The 21,355-nt window shown below is 45.6% G+C and overlaps 1 protein-coding gene across 12 annotated transcripts in view; it reads left to right on the top strand.

Moving 5' to 3' along the window:
* The window catches only part of LOC121596256, a 55,962-nt gene that overhangs the window by 20,948 nt on the left and 13,659 nt on the right, over nucleotides 1-21,355 (top strand). For 11 of the 12 annotated variants that reach the window (XM_041921038.1, XM_041921034.1, XM_041921037.1 and 8 more), the window contains exons 3-5: nucleotides 3,624-5,800; nucleotides 10,041-10,174; nucleotides 10,551-10,698. In XM_041921038.1, coding sequence (XP_041776972.1) covers nucleotides 5,389-5,800; nucleotides 10,041-10,174; nucleotides 10,551-10,698 — 694 coding nt within the window. In that variant the 5' untranslated portion in view covers nucleotides 3,624-5,388. The remainder of the gene's footprint in view (nucleotides 1-3,623; nucleotides 5,801-10,040; nucleotides 10,175-10,550; nucleotides 10,699-21,355) is intronic. The other variant, XM_041921029.1, reaches the window with a different exon arrangement.

Genomic DNA, 21,355 nt, shown 5'->3' with positions numbered 1-21,355 from the left:
CTGGTTGCCCTACTCGCAGCGGTGAGCGACATAATGCAAAAATTTCAACAGCTCCACACTTAACTATGTTTTATACTGACGGTGGTAGAGATGAGGATGAAAGTAGAGAAAGAAAAAATAGCTAGTAACAAGCCGGTGTGAAAAGGAGGAAACAAAATTACTAAACAGCATACAGTAGCCCTCTAGGAAGCCGTGACAGTTGGTTACAAAATTAGTCGCAGCGTTCCTTGCGAAAGTTTCCAGGGTTTTTTGCTTCTTCGCCTCCCAAGGATCGTGTCACCGTTGCATACTGCTATGTAGTCTTGAAGCAAACTACACAACCAAACAAAAAAAAAGCTGCACCACAGGCGTACAGCAACGCGTAACTCTTTTTAGTGCAGCTCGTTAGTACGCGATGGTATGGCTTGAATGTGCACAAAAAGACACTGCCGCGAGGAAGGTTGCTGTGAGCGGGAAAGGAAAACTGGAAATTGTGTGCTATTCGCGCTGCTTTCTCTTGAGATTTCCCTTCTCAGTTGGTGGTAACAATGTTTCGCTACAACGATCCTTAACCACCCACCATTGCCGCCATGGTACACGGAAAACTCTACCGCTTCGGTACCGTGCCGCGTGACAATGACGATTATTCAAACATCCTTTCCTGCGCAAGTACCGCACACTCTTGTCATTCGGCTTTTGTTTCGCTTCCCACACAAACATGCACAAACACACACGCACACATTGCTAAACATAATTACGGCGGAAACACATCGCACCGATAAATCATAAAGATAATTGGACCATTAAAGGCGTATTAAATTTCTACCACGAGACTGTTGTTTTCCGTGTGGCGTGTCTCAGGACCAGAAAGAGAAGGCTGAACTACCCCTTATTGTCTATTATAAGCAAGGGTGATATTTTCGATGATTGGCTGATGCCGCTTGCGAAAGCTCAATAGCAAACCCGATACAGGTTGGGGCACACCTTGTGCGCTTAACGGGTAAACATGATTCTCGCGCCTATTGTTTCCGCCCCGGTCAGCTTTAAGAGCTCGCCAAACATTCGCTATTGAAAGCCCACGCCTAGCAGGCAACTTCAAACCCTAGGCAAAAAGGGCTCAACGATGATAGCGAGGAACCGAGTCGCGTGGGAGATGATGGCCATGGGCTAAAAAATGTAATTAGAAAATTAATAAACTTACCACCAGCACGCCACCGAGAGGGAGGGTCTGCTCTTTGGAGGCAGACACACCATAGACGAAAGGGCGCATTCCCAGAAGCCCAGAGGTGATCTGGGTTGAAGATTTTTTAACATTACAGGGTTTCCCACGATTTATTGGTTGGTTCCCATCATTTTTTGGTGGGTTCCCATATTTTTTTGGTGCGTTCCCACGATTTTTTGGTCGTTTCCCAGAATTTGTTGGTCCAATTGTATTGATATCCAATCGGAAAATACCAATAAATTATGGGAACGAACCAAAAATCTATGGGATACGACCAAAAAATCGTGGGAACGCACCAAAAAATCATGGGAACTGACCAATTATTCGTGGGAAACCCTATATTATTATTATTTTTATTACTATTACTATTCGACAACGAAACTCCTGCTGCTTGGTTGGTTGGAGGTTGATCGTGTCTGGTTCTGTGTGTTTGAACCATTCTCTGTCTGTGACCTGATTATATTCTTCCAAGCAAAACATTCCTGCTTGGGGGGGTAAAATGCTTTCTAAACTAACATAACTGTGGGTGTAAATTTAATATCAGAATTCAATTTGTACCCACCCTGTAACCGGCAAATGTTTACCATTTTTACCAAAAGTTCCTCGCCAAAAAAAAAAAAAAACGACAAACTTTAATCGAAATTTTGCTGGCTCAGGGATCCACAGCGTACTGGTGCTTAATAACTGCCGCCTAATGGAGTGACACACATTAAGACAACGGTCAGATAAGACGGACCGAATCCGGTGCCGGCGGTTGTACTTCCACAACAGCAGCAGCAGCAGCAGCCACATTTGCTAGCCGTACTGGAAAGATAATGATGCTAATAATAGCCAAGAAACTGAAACTTTCCTCCAACAAAACTCTCCACAGCAGTCTCTTACTTTTGTGCTGCGGGAGAGGAGAAAACTTCTTGCCCCTTCAAATGCGGCCCCTGCTTGTGACAGTTACATTTGGCTGGTTTGGCTTCGGCAATGGGTTTTTGTATCCAAAAATTTCATGCACAATTTAGCTGTAATGTGCGCCGGGAGTGCACCGTTCGGGAAACCAAAACCCGAACACTATATACCCTGGGGTAGTATTACAAGCCAGGGACCTACGCAACCGTCCATGGTTGGATTAACTTTACACTACGCTTTTGTTCCTGTTGGAACCGAGTGGAGTGTTAAAGATTTTATCGACACGAAAGTCCCAGTTCCCATAGTGTCCACTCCACTGCTGGTCAACGGGCAGTGGCGATAGGACGCTGTGGTGCTGGTAAAACTTTATCACCTTGAACAAGCGATCGACCGGCGCAAATCGTCATACTGCACAGAGCCTCATCGAACGAATGAGCATTAAGCGGACATCTTTATCGGCTCATTAATGCTCAATGGGCGAGAGACAGTGCGCGATCGTGTCGAAACAAGTGTCCAGAGACACCAGACACACTCGCGGACACGGCACCACATAAGTGACAGCATATTGCACACGTACAAATAAATTACAAATTGAGCTGAGCCCATTAAAAACAACAAAAGCCGTTTCAGCCCGGGAGGCTATTGGTGAGCTTAAATTAAAAAAAAAAAAAAAGCGATATCGTTGTAGAAGAGATCGCACTCGCAACACACACTCACGAGGCGAATGGGGTGTTAAGAGACAAAGAGGAGGGTGCCACAAGGACTGCGATTACAAGAAAAGGGAGCGCGACAGGCACCGGAAAGTTATGTTCTTAATGATTATTACCCCGCCGAGCGCGGGGACGATCGTGCGCATCGAGTGTGAGCGTAATTGCTTGTTTCCTTCGTTTGCGACGACCGCGACCGCGATATGATAAATGCAGCGCCTATCGTAAGTCACCATTAAATTAGTGCAACAAACTGATAAAGACATATTCATCGCGCAAAGCATAAAAATTAACGGGCGTGTTCGGGAGAGGCCCCGACCCCGAAACTCAAACCAAATGGCGTGGGGTGCGTTGCAATGGTTTGCGAATTTCGTAACCCATCGTCGCCAGGCGAATCTACCCCAGGATGTGCGATTGCCTGACAGACCCCCCCGCGGGCGGGAGCTTGTGACTTTTATTTTGTCTCTTTTCTACTGTCCCAGCTTCGGCGCATTGTTTTGCTGACTTCAGTGTGGCTTCCCATCTCGCCCTGTTCCGACTGGATGTGTGTATTAAATTATCAAAATCCCATGTTCTCCCGTTGTCGCTGTCGCATTAAGCAAAATTTATTTTGCCATAAATTACTAGATTGCTTCTTTTTTTGCCGGCCCTGCCCATATGTGTGTGTGTGTGCGCCAAGCCGGTCCGTGTCCAAACCGACCAATTCCACAATCTAAAATTCACCTTTTTTCTTCGCAGCTGCACAAAACGACAGTCACTTATAAGTGTTTTTCTTTCTTCTTGTTTCTTTTTCCCCTTTCGATTACTTCTTGTTGCAGCAGATCATCTCGCTTTTGGCTGAGGCGTCTCGCGCTCCGAACACCGAAGGGGACGTACAACGCGCGCTGCAGCGATTCTAAAGTTGTGATAGAATTTTAGTGCCAAAATATTACACACTGCACGTCATACATCATCTTACTTCCTCCCATCGAGAGAGAGAAAGTGAGTCCACAAAAGAGGAGACCCCGTTAAAACGGATGGACTTTACGACCAGACTGAGATGTAAGATACTCCTTTAGCTGCGAGCGTGTATGTTTTTGTGTGCCTGAAGACTGAAGTAGCTCGGTACCAGTAGCGCGGCATAAAAATAAATGAAAAAAAACACAAGAACCACAAGACACGCGCCACATGCCACGTCAGAATTGACACACGACCAGTCGAAACACGCTTACGAGGAGACGGCTCATAACTCCGCCAGCTTGCTGATTGAATTTCCCGACCCCCTACTAGATTGAACTTGCTGCAAGCGAGCACTGCGCACCATTATGCAAATGGGAAGATCGTATGGCAGCATTGCATTAGGGTGCGCGAATCAACAAATGGTACCCATCGGCGGATGTCGTAACGACTGAAGGTCCTGACGGTAGTTATCCGGCGCCATCTCCCGTCAGTGCAGGGCAGGACAAGAGGTGACGACTGACCGCATGCGGGCCAATGTACTAGTCGCGCGAGCAACTTCGAGCGGATCATGGAGTTGACGAAGGGTATCACCGTGGGCATCATCTTCATCATCAACAACAACAACAACAGCGAGCTGTCTGCAGTCTGTGGGACGCCTGAGTCTGTGATAGAGCAGCTGTGCGCTTACCGTACCCGTACTACTCCAAAGTTCTTCTGAGCCCTGATCGTGTGTTTCTGAGATACAGCTGTCAAACGCGTCCAACGCCGGGCGCAACTGTTGAGTGTAGTCGCAGATCGTAGTAGGTTGGGCCAACTTCATCACCTGGCTGTAGACCACTGGTTCATCCAAATTCACGCCCGCAGTGCACCGAACCTGTCCGTTAATCTATCCAGCAGCGGGGTGTGAAGATGTATCCGAACTATCCGGCGGCACCGACGGCACCACTAGCTAATTTGAGTGGAACACAGTGTCTGTACCGCAGCTACCCGAACCTACCGCAGCAGTCATCGCTGTCCTCCACGTCCCATCCGTTCGCCGGCCGACCAAGCTCCGGCATTGCCCCGTTTCTCCAGCAATCGATGACACTTCCATGACACTACAGCTACCGACAGCAGCATCAGCAGCAGCAGCAGCAGAAACCACAACACCACACCTACACACAACAGTCCCTACCGAAGCTGCCCACCAACAACACCAACGCCACCAGCTCGTTTCAGTCGGCGAAGAAAAACGATTGCTACTACTGCAACAACAACATCAACCTCACCTGCACCTGTCTGTCGTCGAGTGCGCTCGGCTACTTCTACTCCACCTCGCAGACACTGCACTCCTCCGCACCCTCCACGCTCAACCGGCGCCGGTCCTCGATCCGCAACGCACCGAGCGTTTCGTTTGCGACCACCGGCAGCAACGCGCCCGTTCCGCCACCGTACCCGTTCGGCTACTCCTCACTGCCCCGTTGCCGTAGCAACACATCCAACCATCATCTGCCACACGGCTCCCGCACACCGTCCACCGTTGCCGTCGGTGTGCAGATACCGTCGCCTCCGACCCAACCGACCAACCAGCAGACGGCCGGCAACAGTGCCACGACAGCGACACGACCCTCCCAGCAGCACGCCGAGTCGCAGGTGGATGAAGCAATGCTCGGGCTCGTCGGTGACGGTAAGCCGGCTCGGCTCGGCTCGGACGATCCGCTACACGATGACGACGACCTGGACGACGATCCGAACGCCGACTCGCCGGCCCTATCGGCGTCACCGCCACCGGCACCGCCCCCACTGCCACCGCCGGTTCGGAACGGATGTCAACGGTGTCGGTTCTCGATGGCTTCCGCCAACTCGACGCTAAACCGCTCGCATCCCCATCTGGCCAGTGGCACGGGGACGCTTGGCAGCGGGTCGGTCGGGAGTGGGACACTGCCCCGTGCGCACCGCGGCGGGGGTGGGGGAGGAACGCTCGAGCGGAACCACATGGCGGCCAGCTCGGGACACCTGCACACGGCGGGCGTTACGGCAACGGTAGCGTCCGGTGCGGGCAACGGAACGTATCCCGGTAGGTATTTTATTGTTTGCACTACACGTTCCGAGGCTGTTTTTGCCGCTTGTTGCTTGTTTCGGGGAATGTCCGGGCCGCGTTGAGAGGCTCTATTGAAGCTTTGCTTCAATAAATTGTGCCTGTCAAACAGCAGCTCCCTGCCGATCCGTCTACAAGGTTGCGTTTTAACGGAGCTCAAGTTAACACACCCAGAGCCGTCCAATGTTTTTGTCCGGGCTCGAACGGACATCGCTAAACTCAGCATTGCAGTCCTTTTATTTGCGTAATATGATTAAAAGCGAGGAATGAAATTAAATTGGACGTTCGTCTTGGACGCACAGCTATAAGGAGAAAGCATAAGAAAAGAATACGAGCACGCAACACGCCGACCGATGTCCTGATGTTTGCACCGAGGACGATGTTGATGTCTCTCATGAATAATTAATTTGCTTCCCGTTATTGAAATGAAAACCAAAACCACCAAGCGATGGAGAATGTAGCGATGGCCCATTCTGGGATTATTATGCCGTACAAATAGCTCCCCAGCTAGCTCGGAGGGAAATTTACCATCTATGGGAGGGGTTTTGCAATTGAATGGAAACGGTACAGGATCGGCTGAGGGTGATTGTGCAGTCAAACATGTATTTCATTTGGAATGTTTTCTTTTCAGTCCCGGAACCACAGAAGGATAGCATATTGCGCAGATAGCAGCACACCATTTTGTGTCGCATAAAGGATATTTGAAGAACATGATAGGAAATGGAGACTAACGTTGCAAAAGACATGCCTGAAAGAATAGCTTTTCTGTGTGAGTGTATGTGCCAATGTGCTAACAAAGACCCCATTAGCCATTCAAAGTAATTGAAGGTACTGACATTACTATCCTAAAGCAAAAGATCTTCGTCATACTGTCATTGTTTGACTGGATCTGCCCTCTCCGGAGGCTCTACTTAGATAATGATAATATCGTGAGCCAACGAATCCTTGCACGGCTTCAGCGCGTCATGCTCGGGAATTTCATCCATTCTCCCGACTCTCCACAGCCCAGTTGGCATTGGGCACTTTCTGGCCGAGGATGGTGCAGACCGATTCATTGTGAAGATAATGATAGGGTTGATGTTCTAATTTCTCATCGGGCTGAGCGTCGAAAAAAACCCACATCACCACGTGCCATGAAGCCCACAGATTCCAGCGCAAACCGAGTTTGAATTCCTAAACACCCGTGCTGACCGTTTGCTGACGGTGCAGCGCGTTCGGTAATGACGGCGTCGGTAATTAATATCCCTCGTCCCGCGGAGCCACCCCGGGGACACTTTCGGAGATGCTGCACAAAAGCGGCGCACTGGCGTTAGGGTAAATTTGGAAAAAGCTCGCGCACAATCTCTCGCGTTCCAGGTGAAAGCTTTAAATTGCCGTCCCCCGACACTGCTCGCCTCTCACGGAATGGTGACGGTGGCGCCGTAAATATAGCGCTATTGGATTAAATTTATGTGGTCTGGGGGAAGGGAATGGGTTTATTTCACGGCTACTGGGTTCGCCACCGCTACCACCCACCGAAAATATGCCCCATCATAGACAGTCACAGTCGGAATGTGAGACAGCGTGTGTGGTAGTATGTGTGGACATATTTCACACCACATTTGAAGGTGTCCTGGCTCCCCCGCCCAGCCAGGACCGTCGAAAAAAGACAAAGAGTCGCACAAGTGTCACACTAGTTCTCATACCGAGGCCTCTAGTCGGATGCTATTTCATTGAGCGCTTACCTATCTGCAGCGCGGAATATGGAGATTCCTCCCTAACCGGCTTTTCTGGCAGAGCAATTTCAATTCCAACGATCCATAAAGTTGCACGCGATGCGGTATGACAACGACGACGACGGCAGTCGTTGACGTTTGAGTTCATAACAAAGCGCTCAATTATGTGTACTGAGAGTATGAGTGTGTGTGTGAGTGTGTGTGTGTGTGTGTGTGTGTGTGTGTGTGTGTGTGTGGTGTGTGTGTGTGTGTGTGTGTGTGTGTGTGTGTGTGTGTGTATGTGTGTGTGTGTGTGTGTGTGTGTGTGTGTGTGTGTGTATGGCCACGTGCGGTGAAATGGTTTCCAAAATATGCGCACACCAAACGAGGGAGAGTTTGGGCTTTGGAGCAATGGAGGAACCGCCGAGCACTCTCATGCAAATTGAAGCGATACTGCAGGTTTGTGCCCGCGAGATGCCACAACACGTTGGTGGAATGATAAATTAGTCTTTGTGTGCACTTCTAGCGCGCTTCAATTACAGTTGAACCTGAACAGACCGGGCCGGGCCGCGGGCACACACTGATTTAGGCACTTTGTGTGAAGTGTAAATTAATAGTTTTTTCCTCTCTCTCTTTTCACACCATCGAAGCCCTTCAAAGTGGTGCAATAAGCTTGTTTTGAGCAGAGCACAAAGCAGTACAGTAGCGCAATTACTAACGGGGAATAATTTATGCACATAGCTAGAAACTCGTTTCTTCCTTTGAAGTCTGATTTTGCAAGAAGGTTTCAAACAAAGCATCAAACATTTACATCCAGCTCTTGTGCCTTTTTTTGTTGTTGCACATCACCAGTCCAGTTCTGCTAATTAAGAACTTCCCTTCGCAAAAGTACTCATTTTCGGCTTGCTTGACAGTGAAACCCAACCACCACCAGCTCGTTGGAAATTGTTGTTTGATTACACAACACATTGCGGCAAAGGTGAGGCCACTAACTAAGCTCCCGAAAGGGCAAACTTTTACCACAAGGAGAATAAATAAAAACACTCATTTGTATGTGTGGTTGTGTGTGTGATTTTTGTGACTTTTCAACTTACAGTTTACGGCCACTAACTTTTCCTCCTTGTTTGGGATGGAAGCCACACTAGCACACCGGTACCGGCCACTAACTTTAGGAGTAAATTGTGGTTTTAAAAATGCTACAACTTCCCAAGGTGCTTTCGTGCGTTCGGTGCAACCGCAACAACATTTCGACCCCGATGACCAATCTCCGACGTTGGACCGCCAGTGCCTTGCTCGCATCATAACTTATGCATATGGGCAGCCACTGTTCTACCATGACCAACAATGGGCTGTAAATGAGAGTGGTACCTGAAAATTAAAACCTGCTTCTACTCCTTTAGGATGCTTGCATGTTCTGTTTGTAGCTCACCTTGCTTACCCTTGAGGTTAAAAAAACGGTGCCAGAAAAAAACATACAAACAAATGTTTTGTTGTGATTTATGGTACACAAATGGGAGAATAATTATAAAACGATGTAACACACAGCACGCGTGATTATTGCCGTGTTTGTTTCCTGCTTTCTCCATCATTCGCGCATGCTGGTAATACCACATACCACATTATGTCCTGATAAGGTTATCTAGCCCTGTTTTTTTTTATTATTCTGGCCACATTCATACCACATCCACTCATCGGAAGAGGTGATGGTGATTATGGTGGAATGATTAATAAACCACCCAGCATTGCCCGCACAATGGGCCGCTAATCGGAAACGGCGAACGTGAATGATTAATTTTCCCGCAATCGAGCACGTGTTGATTGCGCTGTGATGATGCAATTAATCAGCCGCATGAACCACCCCTCTCTGGTTGGGTGTGTGTTGTACGCATGGGAGAAAGCAAACACAAGAGGAATTTGTTATTTTTTTAATGCAGGAAAACAAAAACAAAGACGATGTCAAATAGCAAATAAACCCATATGAAGGCTTTCCGAAGGTTTTTTGTTGTTGTTGTGCTGCATCAATTCAACATTAAAGCATCCCTTTTCCGCTTTAAAATTGAAATCATTTTTCAAGCCTTTTCTCTAAATTATATTCGCCATGCCACGTAACGCTCTGTAAGGCACGCGACATGGGATTGTATGAAAATTTCATCCTATTCCCTGAAGTGGGCTACGGAAGCTTTCATTTTTCCCTTTTCGCCGTACTGACGTGAAAAGAATATTAATAACTCACTCAAAGAATGCTCAAAACCATGAGCGAGAGAGAGAAAAAAAAACACAAACACAACGTGTTGGCATGTGTTTTCCTGAAGCAGCGTAACGCGCCCGTAAAAGTGCGTACGGTGCGATTTGCTTTAATCTTTCGGTGCGAGCCACGGCATCCTCGCTCTCTTTCTACATGGTAAATGAATTTTTGATCGAAATTTGATACCCTCAGTTTGTATTGCCCCACTTTTTTATCGATATCGATTAAACCGTACAGCATTGATTTGTTTTTCTTTCTCTCTTTTTCGCTTCCATGCCAGGATACGATCGCAATCGACTGCTGGATGAGGAAGACTCGGCATATCCGGCACTGCTCGAGCGTGAGCTTCACTCTCTGCACCGGAATGTTCCTGCGCTGCGCCGGGCCGGCGTCGATACGACCGCAATTCGACAGGTAAGCACCGGGCTGCCTGGCACCGGATGGTACGAACGGGCATTAAACTGACATGCCGTTTGACTTTCTTCCGTGTTTTAAAAATCAACGCACCATCGGGTCGGCGCAATCGGTGTCACCGGTGTCACAGTAATAATAATAATAAAACAAAGACACGCCTGTATCAAGCAGCAAAACCGATCCGACGACTGTTCGTGAATGTGCTTTTATACATTTTCATCTGTTTTCCTTTCTTCTTACGCCTGTTTTTCCCCTCCGATACATGATCCGTTTTGCGAAAATCAACATCGACTGTGGGCTGCATTCCGACTGTTCGACGGGGGCATATAAACGAAAACGCCTGATTGCATGCAATCCTGGACGTCGGACGACGCAGCACTTCTACCCGGATGGTGGCTGGGGCTGGATCGTGTGCGGCGTCGCATTCCTGGCCCACGTGCTGACCACCGGCTTCCAGCTGTCGTACGGGTTGCTACTGCTGTACGCGATACGCCATCTGGGTCACGAGGTGAATACCGAAGCAGGTTAGAAACGCACGAATTTATACGATATATTTTTTGTTCGTTGTAGAAACAACAACCCTTCCTCGAATGCTATCCGATTCCTTTTCCTGCTGCTGCTCCTGCTGCTTACTTCCACTCACAAAGGGGGTATCATGTTACGGCACCGGCTCAGAATACAATCCTTTTCCTCGCACCCCCGTGAATGCTTGCGCATCAGCAAACAGTGTGTGAAAAATATTTAGCGCAAAGCTCCTGCGCGCAAAGCACGTAGCAAACAGTGAACAAATTGCAGCAAACGTTACAAACCTGGCAGTCCGTGCCCGTGAGTGTTTGGTAGAATGAAATATTTATCATACATTTTTTATTTCAAAAAAGTGTTCTCCTTTGAGGATGGATCCTCTCCGGCTACAGTGTTGCGATCGTCAGAGGGATGTTGAATTTTACAAAACAAAAATAACTCGGAAATACAAACCAGTAACCGGCCAAACGGACAGTTTGGGTAAACAGTAAACAGTTATTTTCCATTTGGCATATGTGGTGTGGCATGCGAATGGCTTATGTTTCACATAGGCGAGTTTTACAGAGCCATGTTTTTCCTCCTGTCCGTTGCGTAGCAAAGGACTGATTTATGGCAAAACGACGCAACACCGGTTGCTTGAATGCGCCTGAAAGGTATGCAACCGTGTGTTAATATTTTAGCACGAGGTAAAATATAATTGCTCGCCATTTTCATTTTAACTTATATTTTCTAACGAATTGTTCATTTAAAATGCTTCACATGAGCAAATAAAAGTGCATAGGGTTTACCCAGAATTCAAAACAATAATTTCTCAACCACTTATTGTGCGATTATGTGCGGAATCAGATAGAGAGAGATCTGTACTCCGGTGCCAACAATACACTTTTTTGCTATCAACGAGTCTAGCCGAGACTTTGCAAAACTTTGCCTGAAACACAAACCGAACATGATAACTGGCTTTAGGTAGTTTATAGTTTTTTCCCCTTTTTACATTGTCCTATCCTACTCTTAAATATCAGATTAGAGAAAGTTCGCTCGCCCTCCCATTGTCGTCCTTGTAAGACTGGAGTCGAGTTTCAGGCTGGGAAAAGTTCTTCCAGTACCATGCACAAGCACAACCTATTTTTTTTTTGTTCCATCTCAAAAACTTTTCATTCGCTCTGTGCTACTGTCCACACGGTTCCTCACCACTTACAGGCGTCGGATTGAGGAGTGAAAAAATAAATAAATAGATAAAGTTGCTCATGAATTTTACACTTCACACCGAGCGACCGTGGCCGTGGGCACGTTCCTCGCCCTCGGAAGTATGCACGTTTCTATCACGAAAACTCACTGGCCCACTTGCACTAACAAACCTCGCCGTAGCGCACGTACCGAACCGAGCGGGTACCATAAATCAGCGTGGACGATAGTGCCACGGGTCCCATCGTCACCGGCGCATTGGCCAGCGAAACGCTGCTTACTATCACATTTGCTGGACGTTTCGGTAATAAATAGACATAAATAAATATTATAACTTAATTTATAGCGCTCAGCGCGAACGCCGCTCAGTTTGTGTTGGAGTGAACAGCTGGGAACAGCAAGCCGTACATGGCGGTGGTGGTCATGACAACCCCCCTTACTCCAGTGCAGACTTCCATCTGTTGGACTTTTAGTCCAGCTAATCGCTTTCGACGAGCGCTATTATGTGACGGAAACAAAAGGCGGGGTGTGAAATGGCGTGCGACCGGCCAGAAGCTTCACGATGGCGGGCTGTAATGGACTTGAAATAAATACAAACTTATTTCTCTGTCCTCGGGCGTGCTTGAGTGTGCGTGGGAAAATGCGATACGCTAAGAGCATGAAGATTGATTGAACATTGCTTACGCTTCAATTTCTCTTTATCTGCGACAAATGCTTGCGAGTGACACTCTGGGCAGGATCATTTGGGGCGACGTGATAATGCTACCTCGGCTAATGACTACTGCGGCAATTCAATTACTTCACTCGGTAACGACTAATTTGTGTCACAGTAAATCGCTCGCCTATTATGCAGACGTATGTCTTTGTATGTTTATCTATTTCCTGTAGCACATTTCATGTTCCTTTTGAGGTTGAATTAGCTTTTCTTTGTCGTACATGTTTGCTTAGGTACATTGAAAATTGAGGAAAATTGAGGGAAAATTAGAGCTTATTTAAAATATATAGCTGAAATATGTTTACATTTTGTGTATTTTATATTTCACCTACAATCAACAACAATCAAACAATCAAAGAAAACGCCACTGTTTTAGTTCTAAAATCACCACATAGGGAGTAGCTTATTAATTTCCCACTATTTAACAAGGTACAGACTAATGCAAATGCTCCATATTATGCTTTAGCTTAATGTAAAAAAATAAAGTAAAGTGTACACGGGTATACATTTTGTCTTGTTCGCTTATGAAACTTGAAGATACTTTGACGTTTGACAAAAATGGTAGATAGAATAATATTGGATTTTCTGTCTAGTTGTTATGTTTGGTGTGTCAATAATTATCGAATAGATTTATCATATTTTCTCGGCATTATTTTATTTCTCTTGCTGAAATTCAGTGAAATAGTTCTTGATGCCATTTTTCCTACAAAGATCCACGTTTTGTCGACATATCAAATTCTTGGCAGGGATTGCATTTGCACAAATAACCAGAAAAACAAAACTATCCATCAGCATCAGGACAGGTTTCCGCTCCAGAACGACAGCACAAGAAACGTTGCAGCGTTTGATCGTGATTATCGTTCGTTTGCAGGGTAAGTTCTAAAATTGCGCTCCGTGTACAAAGAATCCAACACAACAAACGCTGACCGGAAGCATTAGAGGTGACATAACGAACGGAAATGTTCTAGGCAAAGGGAGAAAACAATACCTAAAACCCGAAACTTTCCCCGACTCCGAAGTTGGGCAAGGGAAGCGGTAGAACAAATGACAGCATTTATACAGCATGCGAGCATTTTCACCCTTCGTTTTGGATCAAACAGTAGCCGGAAGTTGAACGGGAAAATAGTAAAAAAAAACGAAAAAGAAATGCCAACCCACTGCCATCAAACCGGATTAAAACCTTCCTCTTCGTTTCGCGTAACTTTGTTTTTTATTTCGTTCCGGTTCACTTGCCCAACACATTCTCATTTTGTTTTTTGTTTTATTTTACCCAGTGCGCTCGACAGCACAGTGTGTGTGTGTGTGTGTGTGTGTTTTTGAACATCAAAACTTACAGCTTAAGTTTCCTGTGGGAAATGGAAAATGTGAAACGGTTCAGTTGCAGCTGCTGTTGAAATTCCACCCGAGGTGTTATAAAACAGAGCAGCGTCTTTTGTCTGCAACTAGTTCCGCGGCGCAGAGAGCAAAAAGGTGCTCTCTTTTCAATAAACATTCCAACTCTGCTACATAGTTATGACGGTTATTGAACAATGTTGCATAAGCTGTTGGAAAAAGTTTGAGGAATTTTCTCGTTTTTCTGCAAAATAAATGTAAAACAAGTATTCACAGTGCCAGTGAAAACAGTTTTGCCACAGCCACCGCTTTCTATCACAACTCCATTAAAAGCTGGCACGTTATCAATAATGTTCAATTTCAAATTGCACAACACCGTCTCTAACCTCTTTCCCCCATTAGATAGCGCCCCGCCCCCCCTCCACGTATGTCAAAACCATCGACAGCAAATACCACAAATTACATCGCCACCGCCCAATCCTTTTAACCCGTCCAAACGCATCGCGTTGATCGATCAAATATTCCACCATGTTGCGGCAAATTAATCGAATTGAAATGCTTCCCGAAGCCCCACCGTGCGTCACGGTCTATTGACAAACTCCCGCAAAATAAAACCAGCACTCGCGCATTTCGCTCCATTTCTAACTCACACACGCTAACTGACAGCAGCAACCACCAACCACTTACCGGGCAAAACCGCCGTACCATTGCGTACCACGGTTTTGCAATCCATCATTCGGATAAATCATTCGCAAAAAGTGGGAGCGAAAGGATTCGTCACCGCAGACAAATCTTCCCGCGCTCTTTCGCACACACACGCGCATTATACGATGTAGCGTGCCATTCGGTACGTTTAGAAATCGTACGTAAATTTGACAGCTTTCTTAGCGGCTGGCGAAGGGATTGGAACGTCTTACAGTGTGTTTCGCCCCGCGATCGGGAAGTCGTTCACGTGTGCCAATGGGACCACAAGCTTCACCAGTTGATTGATGACACTGTCGTTAGTACCTTGAGCTAATCTTGACAAAGAGCGGTAAACAGGGGGTGGAAAATCAACGGAGATAAAGCGAGAAAGCTTAAGTTGGATCTTCGTTTCGTTTCGCGATGATTTGAATTTTATTACGGGCTTCGGTTGCTAACAGGATTTGTTTTTATTTGGCACAAAATACTCGAAAACAAGACGTCCAACAAACAATGACATTTTTGAGTGATTGGTAAATTTGACACATGTAGTTGCGTTGCGTAATGCTATGGTAATGTTCTTGTTGCAAATGCTATGATTTAAACATGCCATTAGAAATAAATGGAGAAAATCACGCACAGTCTTAAGCGCCTGAAGGTATGCAATAAATAGCATTTGATGCTTTATTTTCAATGTTCTTACTAACGATCTATTTTGTTGAAAGTATCTAATTCTAAACTCCATAGCCATATTTAGCCAGATGTCGTAATTGAATTAAGTCAAATGTCCCATTTAAAAGGAATGAGTCGTATAAGCAATATCCATAAAGCTCATTTCATTGCCTTAATTGAAGACATCTTTCAACCCCAAAATATGAACTCCCATTTTCGCTTGCCCGGAAAATTATTCCTCCCAGGAAATCATAACACTTTCTTACGGGTAATTTTAACCATAGTTCCCTCCGCAATCGAATTCACTTCCTGCCGTTCCGGAAGAGGAAAGATACAGAATATGTTTCGAAATCCACTCTTGTCCGCTGACAAATGTCTCATTTCCCCCTTTTTCCTGCTGGCAATCAGCCAACGAAACTATACCCATAATTCATCCAACATCCAACTCCTGAACTACAGTCCAGCAAGACCCTTCCACACCCTGTAACAACCCCGCCAACACCAGCAGCAACAAACGCCAGGCACCTTACGCTTCCGTGTAGCGGTGGAATTAAAACGAAATAGCAGCACCGGTGCCGCTCATTTCCCTTGGGTGACATTTTCCCGTGGCATGGTGTAAAAAGTACGCTTGAAGCTTTCATCCACCTTCCCCTAACAACCATCGAGCGGCACAAACGCCTTGAAGCTGCGTACAAATTTTGGCACAAAGCCATTCGAATGTCTAGAGATGTACAGCAACAACAAAAAAAGAAGAACAACACGCAACCTAGTACGAGCAGATTGTGCTCGGGCACACCGATGGTCGTCCTCTTGCTTGCAACGCACCTCATCAGTCATACGAGATCGTTGATTTGATCGTTAGCACAATACCACGCTACCGGGAAGGTATTGGAGGGCAAAAAGATGGAAGCGAAAACGAAGCAGGAAGGAAAAACAACACATTCGAAGGGTTTATTTGCCGTGTCTGAGTGTCCCAAATCTGCGAGCTGGGAATTGGTGCGGGTTTTTTTTTGCCCATTCCCATTCGTATTCGCGCAGATCGCGTGTGTGTGTGTCGTGTGCCATTTTGCCGCACACAATCACACAATCCGCGCAGCGAGCTGGGAATCGGGTTGTTTGGCGGTCCTGCATACATGCGGCAATTGGTGAGCGGGGCTATGGGGTATACTTGAATAAAGCCTTCCTATTCTACGAAAGGACTCCCGCGGGATTGCCTGAAGTGTAGTTTTCTTTTTCTCGTCGAAACTCTGGATGAGGTTCCCGTTTTCTACATCAAAAAACCGGAATGGAGACGCATGGTACTTTTCCTACCGCCCGGTTGAATAATGCTTTTGCGAATGTGCTTTTGAAAGTTTCTGATTGTTTTCTTGCACGAGCGGTGCACGTTCTAGCGTTGGAAGGCTCAATTCTTGTAATGAATATTATATTGAAAAACAATATTTATGCGATGGGGCACAGGGAGAACAGCACTTCAAAGACGAATGCGTATGCTTTGTTTGTAAGTATCACTTTTCCCCCGAACCGGCTAATGCACTTAGCAAAAGGCGGAAGCTTTTCAAGCATTTTGTTATGCTTTCGTACATTATTTTTCAACCAAAAATTGCTTGTAGCTGCCGTTCCTCAACCACAACGACACGTTTGATTCGATCGGCCTTGAACTCCCCCCGTCACGAATCCAATCATAAATCCATACCGTGTTATTATAATTTTACAACAATTTTCACCCACCAAAAAACAGGCAGCCAGACGAAGGCTGTTGTTTCTGCCCGCTGTGCTGTGTTGCGCATTTCCTTTCGCAAACATGCTGAACCACCGCAACACGCAGTGTTCGAAGAAAATGGCTTCCCGTTAGTGACCACATTCCAATTTCGGCGTGACTTGGAAACGACGCCGCGATAAGCACCGACATGTAACATCGTTGGCAAAATAATCTCCTAGAAAAACCAATGTTTTTGTTTCGCACAAAATCCAACCGAGGGAACGATGACAGCGGGTTCGCTGGAATTGCTTTTCTCCCCGACACCGACCTGGGGGAAATACATCTCGAACAGCGTTTTGGGGGGGGATTCAAAATTCGATTCTGGCATGCTGCTGGAATTGGAAAGTGGATAATGCCCCATCGTTCGATATCGATAATAGGACGAGCGACCGCATTTGGCAGCTCGAGTGGGCTTAGAGCTGCTGACGAGGTGCGTTAATTTTACCACCACAAACGGCAGCAGCAGTAGTAGTGGTGGTAGAAGTGGGAGTGCGCATTTTCTTTGTTAGCCTTTCTATCGCGCTAATGATGAATGGTGTTTTACAGTGTCTCATTTCCATTAGAGCCGGTTGGAGCGGTATCAAATGGTACTGCGAGTCACTTGAGATCGATGGTGGATTAAACGTCTTGCAACACTTGACTGCTTGGCAGTTCTTGGAGCGTGATAAATCAATTCGCTGAATCTGCTTAATTAAACAATCAAGACGCCATTATTATTCATCGCATTTGAATGCGTCAAAGAACGGTCGTGTGGTTTATGTTAAGTGTTTTTATTAGCAGATGAATTTAAATGATTTCAAAATCAATTCCATGATGTACTAAAGAGCGGGATAAACCTCTTACTATTACAATAATTTATTATTTAAACTACAACCTAACAAAAACAACATTATTCAACATGCGTACAATATACAGTCAAAGTCTCTATTCGAATAAATGAAATACAACATTAGCAGGAAATAGCTTATCCTACAAATCTTCCAGTGTGGAAAAGGAAGCGTTGCCGATGCTCATAAGACATTTGACAGCTTGACAAAATGCTCTCCCACATTAGCTTTATTGGTTGCTGGCAAAGAGTCTGTTCAAACAATCACTCGAATTTCCCAGAAAGCTTACGATGGTGTTCGTCCGCGTCTTACACTCGTCACGGTACCTTACACGTTACAAATCAACAAGCTGTATCGCCTCCCGAGAGGAAAGATGAAAGCGCCCCGACCGGATACGGTGCAACGATGCAAGCCAAGAAGCTAACGGGTGCACGCCATGCTTTTCAGGCGCTCGATCGTTCCCAATGTTGTTTTACTACCACGGTACCCGTCCCTTACCAGCGCGAGTCAAAAACAGGATTTTTCTTGTCAATTTTCTCACCCCAACTCGCACGATGGGAGCAGCACAGCCCGTGGCGTTCTGGCATTTGATCCCATAAATACCGAGGTTAAAGCTTAGCCACAACAGCAACGGGAGCCACACACACACACGTATACACACACTACGTTAAGGGTGAGAATTATGGGTTCTATGCGCTGCCGTGCGATGCATGTTTGAGACGCTAGCGCTAACAAACACGTTGTGTGCGGTGCCAAGCTAAGCCCCGTCTGTGCTGTGTGTGTGCTGACGATCCATGTCCCGCTGTGCACCGTATGCTGCCGTTGCAACCGGGTAACCTTTTTCTGAGTGTGCGCTTAGTGGGTCGTTTTCTTGAAATGAATATCCCATTGGCGTTGAACGCGAAAGGAGCGAAAGGTTCGGATCGCGGTCACAGCGCACACTGCGCTGCATTGATGTTGCCATTGCCAGGCCCCATTTGTTGCACACATACACATACTACATTGTTGCCGTACGGAAATTGGCCCGAGTGGTTTGACGGAAGACGGCTGGGCACATTTAGTGCGGAGTGCAACATTTGCCATCGCAACGGGTTCAGGTTGTTGGTAGCTACTAAGCGGGAACATAATGTGTGCCCTCTGCGCTGTTGTGTCGTTTCTCGTACCGTGGGATTGTTTTTTGTTTTCTTTCCTTTCATTCTCCCCCGTGCTGCTCATGCACTGGAAATGTCTGATGTTAAATACGTGCTGTGTTCTACTTTTGTTTCAAACGGCCTCAGTGCGTGCGGTTGCTTCTGTTTTGTGCTGTTGGGTGGCACTCACTATGATCTACTGTGGTTATGAATGTATTTCACGACATCTTGAAGCCAATTCAGCGAGTGTATAGTTGAGTCTTTTCATTTCAACTATAAAGCTACTATCGCCCGCACACAAGCAAAGCATTTTGTGCAGCATTTGTAAAACCGAATCCAGAACCACAAGAGAAGTTGTTCGTAGTTATGCCCGAATCGGGTAAATCATGTTCATAATTATGAATGGTAGAATAGTTTTGTTCGCCTACCAACAACAGCTCCAACAGCGTACAAGCATACATACAAGTGCTCGAGATAATAATGAACCAAGTATCGCTGTAAGCATTGCGCTGAAATAGTGTGATTCTATCTGATTCTCGTGAAAACTTATGCAATGGATTCATAGTTAAAACCTTTTTTTGTTTGATAACTTATGAGCCAAATTCATAACGAGAATGAGATTTGACATGTATACATCATCATTAATTGTTCAATATTGCTCTAAAGCGCTCGTTTTACATCCAAAAATAACCAAACATGTATGTTTCAAAATCTGTGAAGGTAAAACAAAAATGTAGTGTTCTTTAAACATGTTACATTAAAAAATATTGAATTCGTCATAAAACCGTAAATTCTTAATGACAGTGTTCAAAATGCAAACCTACACAGAAACTTTTTTTACTGAAGTTCAATACAATTTTACTGAAGTTTTTTGAGTTGAAGATTCAGTAATCCTTTCAGTAAAAATAATGTTTACTCAGTCATTTAGTAATGTTCGGTACTCACCAAAACCACAGCTCGTTCACAGAAACCCCAGAAAAGCCATTTTCATATTATTGGTTGCGATTAAATAGTGACGAAATTATTGCAATATTTCTTTAAAATTGAGTTTTTTTTTTTGTGCGCAGATATTGCCAGTCCCTCAATTATATTCTTCAATGTTTTATGTTATTTGATATAGTGTTTATACTGTTTTGTGTCGCAACAAGTTTTGATGGTTCAGTAAGCACACACAGATACCACGAAATTTCAGCAAGCACAGTTAATTGTAGCAAAGATTTGAAATACTAACACGATTGCATATTCTTTCAAATTAATTAGCCGAAATTTCACCCGAACTTTTATCAGGCTGTCTGCAAGCTCCTAACAAATTAACTTTTTGCTCATCATGAGCAAGAGGACACCGCGTTGTTAATTTTCAGTAATTTGTTTTACCGATATCCAGTAAAACGACTAATTTGACACTGATTTTACTGATTTTCAGTAAAAGGTGTATTACTGAAATGCATTCAGTAAATAGTTTTACTGAAAATCTGTAAAAACATGACATTTATAGTGAGAGCTAGTAAAATATTATATTACTGAACCGTTTCAGTAAAACACTTTACTAAAACAGGATGAATTTACTGTGTACATTACCTTTTAATTCACGTAATTTGCACAACTACACTAATGCATCGATCAATCGAATTTGCTAATGTCTCTTTCGTCGATGGTTGCCCTACCGGCAACACTTGCTTTAGCGACACCAAAAGCTCAAACAACTCCCATTCCACATCGTGGTTCGTGGCCGTCGTTTAGCTGCGTAAACATTTGCTCACCGAAGCATCAGAAAGCCCCGCGTCTCATTCAACACTGCCCCCCTCCTGCTGTCAACGTGGTGTCTACGTGAGGGCTGAAAAGAAATCACAAATCGTCATCGTTTCACAACCACAAACGCCCACCGATGCCGAATGCTGCCAACTGCGGGCCCATAAATTGTCCCCTACGCGTCCGAGATAAACTGTTAACCACTTTCTGCACACAGTCACGCACCAGGCTTCAGCTTCTGCGGGGCTAGTTAGTTGAAAATTTATGCAAATAAATAATGGCACCAAATGCTGCTACCTCTTGGGTTTTGGTGCGAAAGCTGTGCCGATCCTTCCTCCTGCATGCTTCCTGCCTGCTAAGTGGTTCCATAGCTCAGCCCATGAATTAGATGAATCCATTTTGCCATGTTCCGGTGGTGGTGGTGGTGGTAGTGGTGGTAGTGATGGTGGTGGTGTTTGTCCTTGTCACCGGAAAAGGAAAGCGACGAATAAATAAATAAATATAAATTCATATTGAAAGCACCACTTGGTCGCACGGTGAAGCGCTCAGAATTCGTCGTCGGAGCGAGCTACTGCTACGTGATCCGCTACACAATTTCGGTTATGGGCTGTG

This window comes from Anopheles merus, chromosome 3R (assembly GCF_017562075.2).
Source record: "Anopheles merus strain MAF chromosome 3R, AmerM5.1, whole genome shotgun sequence".
In the NCBI taxonomy this organism is placed as follows: Eukaryota; Metazoa; Arthropoda; class Insecta; order Diptera; family Culicidae; genus Anopheles; species Anopheles merus.
Note: the sequence above shows the minus strand (reverse complement) of the source record. Positions and strands in the feature narration are given on the sequence as shown.